At 39.7% G+C, this 14,062-nt stretch overlaps 2 protein-coding genes and 1 long non-coding RNA gene across 4 annotated transcripts; 2 read left to right on the forward strand and 1 right to left on the reverse strand.

Moving 5' to 3' along the window:
• The first annotated feature begins 3,495 nt into the window (after window positions 1–3,495).
• On the forward strand, window positions 3,496–6,101 carry LOC141657385 (15-cis-zeta-carotene isomerase, chloroplastic). The gene is made up of 4 exons (XM_074464609.1): window positions 3,496–4,030; window positions 4,468–4,614; window positions 4,803–5,012; window positions 5,372–6,101. Exons 1-4 carry the CDS (start codon window positions 3,602–3,604, stop codon window positions 5,705–5,707), a joined length of 1,122 nt encoding a protein of 373 aa, XP_074320710.1. The 5' UTR covers window positions 3,496–3,601; the 3' UTR covers window positions 5,708–6,101.
• Window positions 6,102–8,512: 2,411 nt separating this feature from the next.
• On the reverse strand, window positions 8,513–10,775 carry LOC141657384 (amino acid transporter AVT1H). The gene is made up of 3 exons (XM_074464608.1): window positions 10,366–10,775; window positions 9,678–10,279; window positions 8,513–9,339 (listed from the first exon to the last, which is right to left on the reverse strand). The coding sequence occupies exons 1-3, from the start codon at window positions 10,556–10,558 to the stop codon at window positions 8,800–8,802; spliced, it is 1,335 nt and encodes a 444-aa protein (XP_074320709.1). The 5' UTR covers window positions 10,559–10,775; the 3' UTR covers window positions 8,513–8,799.
• Window positions 9,275–12,881, forward strand: LOC141657386 (uncharacterized). Of its 2 annotated transcripts, none has more exons than XR_012548746.1 (5): window positions 9,275–9,382; window positions 9,695–9,796; window positions 9,891–9,954; window positions 11,893–12,000; window positions 12,120–12,881. It is a non-coding gene; the product is annotated as an uncharacterized LOC141657386 (long non-coding RNA). The 2 variants fall into 2 exon arrangements; XR_012548745.1 differs by having other exon boundaries at window positions 9,329–9,426.
• The last annotated feature ends 1,181 nt before the right edge of the window (window positions 12,882–14,062 follow it).

The following is a 14,062-nucleotide window of genomic DNA, read 5'->3' on the forward strand; positions in this document are numbered from 1 at the left end:
GCAGAAGAAGGGCAGCACAGCTTTGCTGTATGAGCCCGCAGTGGGGCACGGTGATGGTGGTAGTGTTGCGACAGGAGCAGTGGGGCACGATGATGGTGGTGGTGGTGGGACGATGGAGCAGCACTTAGGGTTTTGGAGATGAATTGTTTTATAGAAGTATATAATATGAGAGGGTGTATAATATGAAGGTTTCAACTGGTGTTTTTTTTTAATCAAATATCATTTGCATCGATTTTCAGAATAACTGATGCAAAAAACTTATATCAAATACGTCGGTTAAAGAACAAACCTGATGTATTTGATCAAATACATCGGTTTTGCTGAGAACCGACACATTATATACGTCACTTCCTTCTAAGAACCGACGCAAAAAACTTAACTATAGGCCGAAATTGCATTCCCACCAAAACTAAGTACTTTTTGCGTCAGTTTTCTTAGAACCGACGTAAATCGACTGACACAATAGGTGTTTTTTTTCTACTAGTGCTTATCAATTAGGCCAACTTGGGCGGGATGGATTTCAAAATTGATGGGGGCTAGGGTGCCAAAGTTAATTGGAGCGGAAGTGTCATCCTGGTTTGGCCGGTTATGGTCTCGTAAAGCGGCCGTTTGTGGATTTATAAGAGATATATTAGTGGTGTTTGAGGTGTTGTATTTGAGATTTGGAGATTATGGAAAGGGTTTTTTACAAATGGATCAATGGTGACGGTTGTTTGTGCTTGTATAATGGTTTCTAGGTGCGTTTGGGTGATTGTTGTTGCTCGATTTGAGGAAGTTTGAGAGGTAATCCGAACCCTTGATAAAGTCCTACTCCGTAAAGCTCGAAAAAGCCTTTCCGGTTCCGAGTCACTAAACAAAGAATTCCCGTTTCCTCTAGGCATGCACTTCACCAAATCGTTAGTCTCCTAGTGTTTTTAGGCACTAGGGATAAGCAATAAGACAGTCACTCTACAAGAAACAAAGCACTACTCAAATAGGCAAACAAAAGACACCAAGACTAAAGCTAAGACTCTTAACTAACTAAGTACAATCTAACGTCATCCCCGGTAACGGCGCCATTTGAATAACCGAATTCTAGTTGTCGTTTTCGGTATCAAACACAATTTATAAAACCCAATAAAAATAGTATTTATCAAGGTCGAACCACAAGGATGGTGTGGAGTTGTACTTAATTTGTTTGAATCTAAGTTTAATCAAAAGGCAAGGAAGTTGGTGAAATTAATTAAACTAAAACAAGAGCAATTAAGAGCAAGTAGGCTAAGATAATGAGATGTAAACAATTGATAAAAGCTAAGGTCTTTGGGTTCCCCTAAGCAAGTCAAGCTAAGTATGGGTATTAATAGGTCTTGGGTAATTATTGGCCTAGAAGAACTAATTTCTTATACTCTCTTAAAGATGAACACAAAATCTTCACAATGTATCCAAATTATTGATAAACACACTATCAAGTATCTATGTAAACTTTCATTCATCAAGATACTAAGCGTAAATTGGAGAAAGGCATGAACTTTCATACACACATTTCAACAAACACCTTCTATGCATGTTTACAAAGACCAAACAATTTACCCAATAACCAAACATCAACAACCCATATTCATAGCCTTTTTCCTCACTTGGGTTCTCCCTAAACCCTAGGGGGTCACTACTCATACATAGTTGAAGGACAAATGTAAACAATTGGAGAAAAGCATGCAAGCAAACATGGTAATAAACATGATATTAAGTGAAACAACAACTAAAAAGGAAATGGAAATGTAAACAATTGACGATTTAAACTAAAAAGAGAGGAAATTGTATCAACAAAGAGGAGAGATTGAGTCTTTGATTAATAAATGTAAGAAGTTCTTCAACAATCTTCTATTACAAGCCAAATACCCAAATGTAAACTATCCAACTAAACTAGATCTAGGCTAAATTGCTAAGTAATTAAGGTTTAATTAGGAAAAGATTAAAACTTGAATTAAGGAAACTTGTATAAAATTAGAGAGTTTTCAGATCTAGAGTATTGTGTCTAAAATGAATTAGGGGGGGGGGGGTATTTATAGGTTACACCAAATTTAGGTCAGAAATTACAAAGGAAGGAAATTTAGGGGTGTCGACCCGGCCGACCGGCACGGCGTCCGCACCCACCTGGGAGATCCCTGTAAGTTTTGCTTCAATTCCTTGGTCATTAGATTTTCCCAGTCGGTAGGCTGGCCGGCTGAGAATCTTCTGCAATTTTCCTCAAGTTTTGAAGTCATCAGGTGTGTAAAACCGGTGGGCCGCTGCCAGTGGCCCACCCGGCTAGGAGTCTTCTAATCCTTTTCTTCCTTTGCTCATAGGGAGGATGCTCAACCGGTAGACCGGCTGCGTTGGGAGGCTCTTCTCAGCTTCTTCTCCTCTTCTTTCCTATGCAGTCTTCATAACTACCTAGCTTGCTCCCATTTCTTCCCTTCCGTCTCAAATGCTACAACACGAGACACAAAATCACAGAACGAGAAATAGGGAAGCAAAATGCAGGTAATAGGCATAAAAACCGTCTAAAAATTGACCAAAATGCATAGAAAAGAAGGGAGAATTACGACCAAATAAATACATATTAGTATTTAGTAACGATGCCTATCTACTAAGAAGAATTTGGCCGCCCGAGTTAGCTCAGTTGACGAGGTATGTCCTAGATGTTTGTACCAAGTTGAGTCATGTCTTCATGTTATCCGGGATTGTGGGTGGGTGGGAGGGATTTGGGATGGGTTGGGTTGGATGTTTCGGAAACGTATGGGTTTGAGGGGTGAGGGAGTGGGTGGAGGAAGGTATGAGAGAGAGATGAGGGCGGGGGAATTTGCGGAGTTGATGACGGGGGGTTGGGCAATTTGGGAGAGGAGGACCAAGGCTGTGTTTGAGGATGGAAGTGGAGAGCGGATTTAGTGGTGAAGAGGACACGAGAACTCTTAGCAGAGATGAGGGAGTAAGGGAACATTGGAGAGGCAAGTGCGAGGGAGGATAGGGTGGAAGAGTGGAGGAAGATGGGGTTAGGGGTGAAGAAAATTAATGTTGATGAGGGGATTTTTGAGGGAGTGGACGTCGGTTGGGAAGTTGTGTGCAGAGACACGGATAGGCATATAAAGTGGGGCGTTACGGTGTAGGAGGAGGGGTCGTGGGATCCTACGATGGCGGAAGCTATGACAATCTTGCATGGTCTACAAGAAGCTTGGGACGCGGGAGTTAAGGAAGTCGTGGTCGTCGAAGGTGATTGTTCTATTGTGATAGAAGATTTGCACAAAGTTGGTAGAAGGGATATTTTTTTTATTTATGACGATATTTTTAAGCTATGTAATCGTTTTGACTTATGGGTCTCGTTTTTGTTTGTTCGTATAAATTTCAATAAGGTTGCATATGTGACTCCTTGATTTACATGTCATCGTAGATGGGAAGAGTCGTTTCCTCCAAACATTGTATCTCCGGGGAGGCGGACTTATTTGCTAGTTAGTTAATCCCTATGGGTTTTTTGAAAAAAAAAAAAAAAAAAAAAAAAAAAAAAAAAACCAAAAATCTGCTTTGTCTTTTCTCTAGTCATCCCTCACTCTCCACCTGCCAGTGCCAAACTTCCATAGTTCCAACAATGGCGTCCTCAATCTTACTATCAACATCCACCTTCACCACCAAATTCCCAAACCCTAACAAAACCCTAATCCCCAAATCCCCACTTTCTCTCTCCCCACTCTTCCCCAACTCCCCCAATTCCCCAAAATTCAGGACCTCAACCCTCAAAAATCTCAATTTCACCCCCAAAACCTCTCAATTCCGCCATAGATTAATCGCCCGTACTTCAATTGGAGATTCCGAAGACGATACCGATAATAATAAACTCATTGTTGGAGAAGATTCTGCTGCGTTTGAGCTTAGTAATCAAAAGATAATTTCTTGGGTTTACTTCAGTGTGATTTTAGGAGTTGTGTTGTTTGCGCTTAATTATATTTGGATTGATAATTCTACTGGGTTTGGCAAGTCTTTCATTGATGCTCTCGAGAGTGTTTTTGATAGTCCTGAGGTTATATTTCCTTTTCCCTGAGTTTTTTATTTTAATTCAACTGAATCGATAGTTTCAGTTTTTTGCACTACACAAATTCTCGTATAAGATCGTCTTACATAATAGTTTTCGTAAAACGGGTTTTTGTATCCGCTTTTTCAGTTTTTGTTTTCCGTTTAAATTAATATGGCTATGACTTTCTAATATGTGGATCCGTTTTACATAATGTTAGTGTAAGACAGCCTCAGAAGAGAGGAACTAGGATTATATGATTATATATGTGCATTATGAACATGAAAATATGGGAATTTATTGATGGTTTGTGATAAATATAGCATATATGACCGGTGCCACAAGATGCCTTATTGCCTTTATTGAGAATCAAATTCAAATGCTTTAATTGTATATGTGGCTGCTTACTCATGATGAGTATCTGACATTGGAATCATCTTATACAGGTTGTGATGCTGACTCTTACAATCATATTTGCTGCTGTTCATAGTGGATTGGCTAGTTTTAGGAATGTCGGTGAAAAAATTATAGGGGAACGTGCTTTCAGGGTTCTATTTGCTGGAGTGTCGCTGCCTTTGGCTGTCAGCACCGTGGTATGAGTTGGCTATTTTAGTTCATGTTGTTTGCTTTGTTTGTCACGTTATCTTAACCTTTATTTTTCCGCATGAAATGTAGTATGTTCCGCCTGTTATGAATCAGACAATTCTTTTGTTGCTCACTTGATCAATAGGTTAGTTTACAAGTCATACATCTGCTGAATGCTGACTGTTTATCTTTTCAGGTCTATTTTATTAATCACAGATATGATGGCCTACAATTATGGCAGCTTCAGAGTGTTCCTGGAATCCATCAGTTTCTATGGTTATCTAATTTCATTTCATTCCTTTTTCTGTATCCATCAACCTTTAATTTGCTAGAAGTTGCAGCTGTCGACAAACCCAAAATGCACCTCTGGGAAACGGGAATAATCAGAATTACTCGCCATCCGCAGGTGTTTATCCTTTATCTAGTCGCATATGCTTATTATGTGCAGTATGCCAGTATCATTGTTTCTTTTTTATTGTATCGGTCTCCTACAATTCTGGTCATCAATTTATGTAAGAACTAATTGATACTCCGTAATAGATATTGCTAGATCCCCATCATAGAACACATAATTAAATAGCCTGCTTGCTGTAGATGGTTTGTTTATCGGGGTTTTCCAAAAAATAATATACTTCCATCAAGATCCGCTTGCCTATTTTCTGAGTGTTGAACTCTCCTTTTTCTTATAAAATTTAATTTGCATAGTATGAGCTTCATTTTTTGTTGGATTTTCGTATGGGACCCTGATGAAATACATCTATCCAGATGGTTGGGCAGGTTATCTGGTGTCTGGCTCATACACTTTGGATAGGAAACTCTGTGGCAGTTGCTGCCTCCATTGGTTTGATTGGGCACCATCTATTTGGTGTATGGAATGGGGATAGAAGGTTGGCTTTAAGATATGGTGAAGCTTTTCAGATTGTAAAGAATCGTACAAGCATCATCCCATTTGCTGCTATACTTGATGGACGTCAAAGTCTACCCAAAGATTATTACAAAGAATTTATCAGGCTGCCGTATTTAGCAGTTACTGCAGTGACTCTGGGTGCTTACTTTGCTCATCCGCTGATGCAGTCTGCCAGTTTTCGGCTCCATTGGTAGCATAACGGCTTATTTCCAACAAAAGTTGACCTGTGTGGGGCGTGTCATCCATCTCTCTGACCAAGTTTGGGAGTGGCAGAGAAAGTCTCAGTGGACAGAGATCAAGCTGTAAATACGTCATGTCTTACCTTGTAGCATTTGTGCCACCTCTTTCAGGCCCAAAAACCGAGTACAATGTTGAATTCTAACATGCACTCTCAACTCTTGGTAACTTATAAGTCTTATATTCAAAGGGATACAGTTTTGTCAATCTGGTCCTAGTAAGCATCTTCTTGTTATGCTACCAGATCCGGAATACTGTAAATTTGTACAATTAGACCCAAAAAAGAGAAAAATAATTTCAATGGCTGGATGCCTGGATCTTTAATGTTTTTATTCAAGTATTATTCAGGTATGGCCTGTATACCTCTGTTTTAGCATTACTATAATCCAAATCATGCAAGCAAATTAGTGGCTGGATTAGAAAAAGTGAAGGTAAGTACATATTGACATAATGTAGAAGACACACATAGTTAGAACTTAAAATTGCAAGCGAAGAGCGTGGTCTGATTTCTGGGGCACCTTACAATATCTGATTGAAAATACCTACTACTGAGTTTATCTTTACTTGGTCATATATCTATATTTGCTGGGTACTTAAAATAGTAGGCTTTATCTCCCTGCTTCTTTTTGTGATGAACTTAGAGCGATTGTGTCGAGGTTTTGGTGGGGTCAAGAGGAGGGTAAGAAGAAGAAAATCTCTTGGGTGTCGTGGAAACGTATGTGTACACCGAAATGCATGGGGGGTATGGGTTTTCGGGATTTCAATGCTTCGAACAGGGCTCTTTTGGGGAAGCAAGCTTGGCGGTTGCTGATGGAACCAGAGTCCTTGTGGGCTCGGGTTATGCGTGGTAAGTATTATGGGGAGGGTGATTTTTTAGCTGCGGGGTGTGGCAATAATCCGAGCTATACGTGGCGTGGGATTTTAGGAGCTCGGGATGTGGTGATTCGAGGCTTGCGATGGTGTATTGGCAATGGGCAAGGTACTATGGTGTGGAGGGATGCGTGGATAGGAGGCACTCAGACTGGGAAGGTCCTTTCACCGCGGATTGAAGGAAGGGAGGAGATGAGGGTGGCGGAGCTGATGACGGGTGATGGGAGTGCGTGGAATATGGAAAAATTGGCGGAGTGTTTGTTGCCTTTTGAGCAGGAGCGAGTTTCTAATATCCGGCTGGGTCGGCAGGGGCATGAGGATTCGTGGTATTGGAGCTTGGAACGGGATGGCGAATACACTGTTCGTTCGGCATATAAGCTGCTTGTAGGGGAGGATGTGGAGACTATGGAGACTTCGAATTGGGAGAAGAGCAAATGGCTTTGGAATAATTTGTGGAAGGTCCAAGTGTGGCCCCGGATCAAGCTATTCTTTTGGCAATTGTGCAACGACGCTCTAGCTACAAAGGTAAATTTACATAATCGAGTCGGTCATGATGATGTCTTGTGTCCGTTGTGTCAGTGTCATGTCGAGTCGGGTCTTCATTTGTTTCGGGATTGCGGGGTAACAAGGGGTGTGTGGGAGGAGGTAGAGCTGCTGGGCGAAGAGGGATGGGGAGCTAGTACGGTGCGAGATTGGGTGGAGGGGTGTTGGCGCGAATTGGGGAAGAGGGAGTACGGGTTGATGATGGTAGTCTGTTGGGCGGTATGGGAGGCGAGGAATAGAGTGGTTTTTGAGGGAGGACGGGTTGAGGTGGCTGAGGTGGTGAAAAGAGTACAACGGGTTGTGGAGGAGATGGAAGGGGAGTTCATGGTGCGGGCTATGAGGGGTGGCGGGCAGCAACTGGTTGATGGGATGTCGGGGGGTGGTTGGAAAGGTCCTGATACGGGATGGGTGAAGCTAAATGTCGACGCGGGGGTGAAGGATGGCGTGGGTGTGGGCATTGGAGCTGTATGCCGTGACAGTGGAGGGAAGGTGCTTTGGGGCATGGCGCATAGTCGGAGGGAAGTTTGGGAGGTACATGTGGCGGAAGCAGCTGCAATCTTGGAAGGACTAGAGCTCGCGGTGGAGAAGGGTCATGACCAAATCGTGGTGGAAAGTGACTGCTCGCAAGTGATCGAAGCTTTGAGACAACGCAAGAAGGGCCGTAGTTTGTTTTCTTTTATTATTAACGATATTTTACAATTGTGTAATTCTTTCAATTCTGTTTCTTGGTCTTTTACGAGTAGGCGGAACAATTCGGTGGCTCATGAGTTAGCACATGTAGCGCCGGTAGGGTCTGGTAGGATTGTTTGGGTTGATAAGCTACCTGAGCTTGTTGATCGGCTGATTATTTCGAATTAATGCATGTACCCAGTTGGGTTTCAAAAAAAAAAAAAAAAAATAGTAGGCTTTATGTGATCTATGGTTTATCAGGTTCTGTTAATCTGCAATGTCTTCCAGCAGAGAATTACTTGAGATGAAAACAAGAGATGGGTAACTAGAAGAGTAGCAAGATGGTATCTCCCGAGTTCTGATAATAGACCTCAGAGTCTAAACTTTGAAGTAAGCTTCAATAAGTCGGTGTTTTTTGCTCATGTGCATTGGACTTCTCCTGCTTCCTAATTTTTGAATGGTACTATACTGGAAATTTTTTGTTCACCCTCATAACCTTAAATGTGATTTTTGCTTTGACCTTTTAAATTTTGAAGAATGACTCGAAATCCATATATCTCGGCCACACTATCATATGAGCTCATATATTCTGCCCTTTAACTCCGAAGTTGCTAACATATATGCATCTTTCTTCCCAGTTTTTGCTAGGTTACTACAATTGATAGTACACATACATTCCCAATGCAATTGTTTTTACTGTTATTATTCTGAAGAAAAATTGAATATATTGAAGTACATTGCTGAATTGCTTATACAATACTGTGCAAAGAGTATGTTTGCAGCTATGACAAATGTTTCCATTTGGATTCCATAACTGTAAGTCCCGCTGAAGTTTAGAGACTAATACTGAATGGCTCCTACAAGAATACACTGATCCAGCATGCTATGTGTGACACTCTAGAAGGAAGATTGTGCACGTTTTGGCTCTTAAATGCTTAGAGGGTGCTAGAAGAAGAATGCATTTTGATTATGGGTGAGAAGCTGTTTTTATGGCTTTGATGAGTGACTTCGAAGATGAGATTGTTCCCGATATACTCAAAATGGACCCAATTACAACGATAGTAGCATTGACAAACAAGAGAGTCTTAGATATTTCAGTGAGACGGATCTTGGTGTAGAAGGTGCAAGGGAAAATGATGCATATTGTGATGCTAACTAATGAGCCCGTGAGGTTGAGGACATACTGGAAGTATGGTACTGAAAGAGCAAGAGCCAGTATAGCTACAAGAATTATTGACCCTATACTGCTCCTTATAACCATTTTTGTTCTTGACTTCATGGTAGATGGAAGGTTACGTTCTAACTGTATGGCAAATGGCGCAAATTGAAGTGCGTATTTGGTCATAGGGGTTATCACTGTTGCTGCCAAAGCTATTTTTGTGGGTATGAGATCGTGAGGCATGCTGAGGGTGATCTGAGAGTTGATGCTGGGGCCGAACATTTTAGCACCAATGAAGGCGAGTGCTGTATAAGATGATATGACTGCTGTGAAGCTCACAATAGCTACCTGTGAAAAAAGAGCAAGGAACAATATCAGTGCTGACAAACAAGTAATCTCCATGTCCATGACTGCACTTCCTGGTTTCCATTTCGGGTATCGATGATTAATCTTCCTATTGTGAAAATTTTCTGTTTTATATGCTATTTATGGTCAATAAGGTTTGTGAACCCACATCTTGCATCCGCTTGCATTTCCATCCACATTTTTCATCAACTTGCATTTCCTTCCTCATCTTACTAAATTCCTATGTATTCGTGCAAAGATGTTCATTCATGGAAATGTTTTTGTAACTGCAGTGAACTTCTTACAGTACTGTTTATTGAATATCATTTGAAAAGATTTACCTTTGTGTATCTGGCAGGATCCTTCATGGCTTTGTAGATGTCAGGGAAAACTACATGGCCTGCATAACTGAAGACATAAAGACCAGATACCTGAGGAATTTTGTTTAGGTGAAGAACAGGTATACTGTGATTTGCTTTTACAACTCCAAATATTGCTGTACTTGCCACCGTAACAAAAATGACCATTGACATGATGATGCCGCCTGTTGATAGGAAAGCTATAGAGTTAAGGTTCCTGAGCCATAGACTTGGAAGTGTCACCACAACTGCTAGTACGGTTAGTAACTTTGATTTATCAATCACAGTCACCTCAAAGGGTATATCCATGGACACCATATTCAAATTATCGTGAAGGGAAATTGTGTAGGACACAAGTCCCATAAAAATTTCTATGTATATAAATGTTGTTGCTATGACTTTTCCTCTTGATCCAAATGCTCGCTGTCCAATGTCACTGTAGCTTCTCAGCTCAGGATTATTCTCAAGGCATTTACCTAGTAAGCATGCACTATAGGCGCAAATCACTCCGAGTCCCACAAGTAAGAATGCAGAAAGCCAACCTCCAGTTTCCAAGCCATACGAATTAGATAGTTGTCCTAAGCCTGTCATAAACATAAGAACAAAACTCTACAGTTAGAGTGTGATACAAGACTAGAAATTGTTTAACACTGAGGTGATAAAAATTTACCTATGAGCATCCCGGTCATATTGATGACAGAGTGCGTGAAAGAGCTCTTGGACTTGACAGGCATTTCCTCTTCTGTACATTCACTTACTGGTGTTAGGATCCCGTTGATATGCTTACACTCACCCAATACATCTTCCTTAAAACAAAGCTCACAGCTGACACATTGGATGCGTAGTTTATCATCAAGTATCATCTCTTTAACCTGTTTTTGTGCAGCTGGAGGTATGATTTATTTTTCAGGTTTACAGATCTCGCTTGAAATGATACGCAACTAAGTGATTCTAGGCAATTTATAGGATTTCGTATGATCTGAGACCCCTACTCCTTGAGAAGACTAGACAGGGATAGGGGTGTATATACTAGGTAGCACCAAAACGGACACGGACACGGACACGACACGAACACGTGATACGGCTTCCCATTAAATTTAGGACACGGGACACGCTATTTAAATTTAATAAAAAAACATATTTTATGGTTATAAATAACGTATGATTTTATTTTTGAAATGTGTTTGATTCTAAATTTAATGTATTTGATACTAAATTTAGGTAACTGGAGGTAAAATTCGACCTTAACTATAACTAATTCTCATTTCTCACCCAAACCAATCTTCTAATCAATCTCTTTTGACAATTTATTCCTCGTCTAAACTATAACATTTTTAGGCGTGTGTCCGACGAGTGTCGGGTGTCCGACACTGTGTCGGACACTGGACGGCTAGTTAGGAGGAGTGTCCGTGCTACCTAGTGTATATATAGGTATGTTTGTGTAATATTTTCTTTTTGGTTTACCTCTTTTGGTATAGTTCGTATTCGAGCCATTTAGGACCACAGGAACGTTAATAAAATCTACCTCCTAAGTTTTAACGTTGTTGCATTCCCAGGACTCGAACTCGAGGCCTCTGGGTAGGCAGTAGACTAGATCAACCCCTTACTCGTTGGTACTAAGTGCTCAGGGGGGGTCTGTTTGTGTAAGATTATCATGTACCTTTTCTGTTTGTAGGAACCAGATACAGTAAAAATAACACTTACTGTAACCTGTAGGCTGTAACCAACTAATCATCTGACTGCAGTATTTGCATGGTGTGATGATTTAATGACAGTAAAAGGGATAGTTGATTGATTAGTTTTTTATCCCATCTGAAAATAACTTCAAGTTTTGAATAATTGATGATTTACATTGAGTTCAATATTGGGCAAAAACATGAATCTACATTCAAGTTGTGTTTGATTGACTTCATAATTTGATTTGGAATCGACTCTTATCATTCATCAAGATATCAAATTTGACGCTACTGATATTCGTTCAACAGACTCAATGTGACTGACTTTAAATGCTTAATTGTCTTTTTATCTGTGTATTTCTTTCTGAAGTTCACTGTTATATTAGTTTAATTGGGTTACTGTGATGTATGTTCAACCTAGCATAATGATCTCAACTGAAATTGTCATTGGTAATAGTGGAATTGATCTCGACTGACTTTCAACCAATTCAAGATTTGATTTGTGTGTTTTTACTTGCCAGGGAAGTTGCGAATTCGTTAGAATCCAGTTTTACCAAGTTTGGCAAAAGCATTTGGAATGGTATACTAGGCTTGATTTGGAGGCACAGATGAGAAAGAAATGGAATCTTGTACGTGAGTTTTGCCTTTTCATATGTGTGACATCATTTGGGCATTCCTCAGGTGCCAAAATGATATCGACTAATTCACATTCAAAATGCGTTTCATGTGCATCATTGCACCTGTCTAGGATGTTGAAGCTGGGCCCCAGCAACGCATTGCGACCGCTTTGTAAAGGTTTTGGAGGTTAACACGTCCTCAATTTGGAGCCACGATCGGCCGCATTAGGGTGCAACGATCGAGCCCAGACTGTGACGGCTGATATGAAGATGAAGACGACATTTTTAATACAATTCTTACAAGTGACACAGTTTCACATTGTTTCAGCATTGCACAATCCAGAATCCTAGATCTAGGTCTCGACGCTGCATCTTAACCACGCTGTAAAGGTACTAAAGATTAATGCGACCGGTTTTGAGGCTGTAGCTGCCGCGCACAATTGAGATCTGAGCTCAAGCGGCAACGGCTGATTCCGGGATCAAGATTAAAACCGATACTTAACACCATGCTCAGAGTTAACACACGGTTTTCCCAATGCAGAGGTAAGGTGGTGAGCCTAACAGAGGTGATTACACCATGATGTTAAGAGGAGACTACATGATTTCCGGAATGAGAAATGTTCCTAATGTTTTTCTTATCGAAAGATTGTTGATTTTTCCAAGATATAGAGGGATAATATTTATCTAAAAGAAGCTAAGTTGGATATGCTTGATCACAGGAAGTTTCTTGTTGTTTGGCCATTTAGATGACAGGTTAACATCTGGGTGTTTGGGTTGTTTAACACTGCAATCATCTCATTGTTCTCATGTTTGAAAAATACTGCTGTACAATGCGTTTGCAACTGTACTTCTACACAATCGAAATGCTCCGCAACACCGTAATCTTGAGGTCACTGTTGGAGCTTGTGTCCTCCACAGTTAGTGTGATAACATATATAAATCTCTTATAGTTTTACAAGGGTATACTTCGTATTTTATCAGTTGATTAACGTTTACTTAATAACGGTTGACTTGCTAGAAGTTTGACGTTATTATCATACTGATGGCGGTGATCAACTGGTCCCTAAAAGTCACACCTAAAGGATGTGTTTGAGAGATGTGATTATATGAAAATATAATCACATTGATGCCTGACTAAAAGGTTAGTCTATGTATTTGACTAAACAGTTAGTCAATGTGATGATAAGACGATTATTTAATTAGCGAATTATAAATATGTTATATTTATAGTTAATGTATATATTATGCGGAATTGTCATAATAAAATGTTGACAGACCGGTATTAATAAATCGACTACAAACTGTTGTGTGTAGACTTATTAATACATGTCGACATAAATATGACAATTGAAATAAAATACACATTTATACATTTTGAAAACCAACCTAAAATAAGAAGATATTTTTCTCCTTATTCTTGTGGTTGGTGAAAACCGAAATAAGAGTAAAAAGAGGAAGAAAATATCTTCCTCTAATCACTCTCATTTGGACGGTAAAAGGAGAGGAGAGGAGATCATTTTTCTCTCAATTCTTTTGACCTAATTCTCTCATCACTCACACAAAAACCCTAAAAATTAATTAACAATTTTGGGGATCTATTCTAGCAAGAACAAGGGCATTTCTCATAGCATTTTGGGTGCAACAATTAGGAGAATATCGATTTCGATATTGTTCTTAGGCCATATTGCTAGGACCAAAGGTTGATTCATAATCTCTATACTTTTTGTTTATGTAATTTCATTTATGACTCGTTTTTCATAATTATAATTTCGTTATAATCCGAATTTTTATAGAGGAAGTATACCGATATTTCCCACAAGTGGTATCAGAGCATAGGCCACGAAATTATTTTATATGATTTTCATAAATGGATTTAAACAAAAACAATTTAAGAAAAAAAAATTCGGCCGAGAACAATTTTTTTTTGCCGAGAGCAAATTTTTTTCAGCCGAGATGTTTTTGATTTTTGATGCCTCATTTCCATTTTGATTTATTGATATTGTTGTTTTAATAAGTTAAGATGATAATATGATAAATTTGTAGATGTTTTAATTTAATTGGAATTAAATTGAAA

This window comes from Silene latifolia, chromosome 5 (assembly GCF_048544455.1).
Source record: "Silene latifolia isolate original U9 population chromosome 5, ASM4854445v1, whole genome shotgun sequence".
In the NCBI taxonomy this organism is placed as follows: domain Eukaryota; kingdom Viridiplantae; phylum Streptophyta; class Magnoliopsida; order Caryophyllales; family Caryophyllaceae; genus Silene; species Silene latifolia.

Bases quoted from the DNA above. Each gene is read 5' to 3' on its own strand.
- LOC141657384 (XM_074464608.1), bottom strand. From the start codon at position 10,558: ATGATACTTGATGATAAACTACGCATCCAATGTGTCAGCTGTGAGCTT. The intron at 10,280-10,365 runs GTAAATTTTTAT...TGTTTATGACAG, and splicing joins TATGACCGGGATGCTCATAG to GCTTAGGACAACTATCTAAT. The intron at 9,340-9,677 runs GTAAATCTTTTC...CTTTTTTCACAG, and splicing joins ATCCTGCCAGATACACAAAG to GTAGCTATTGTGAGCTTCAC.
- LOC141657385 (XM_074464609.1), top strand. From the start codon at position 3,602: ATGGCGTCCTCAATCTTACTATCAACATCCACCTTCACCACCAAATTC. The intron at 4,031-4,467 runs GTTATATTTCCT...CATCTTATACAG, and splicing joins GTGTTTTTGATAGTCCTGAG to GTTGTGATGCTGACTCTTAC. The intron at 5,013-5,371 runs GTGTTTATCCTT...ACATCTATCCAG, and splicing joins GAATTACTCGCCATCCGCAG to ATGGTTGGGCAGGTTATCTG.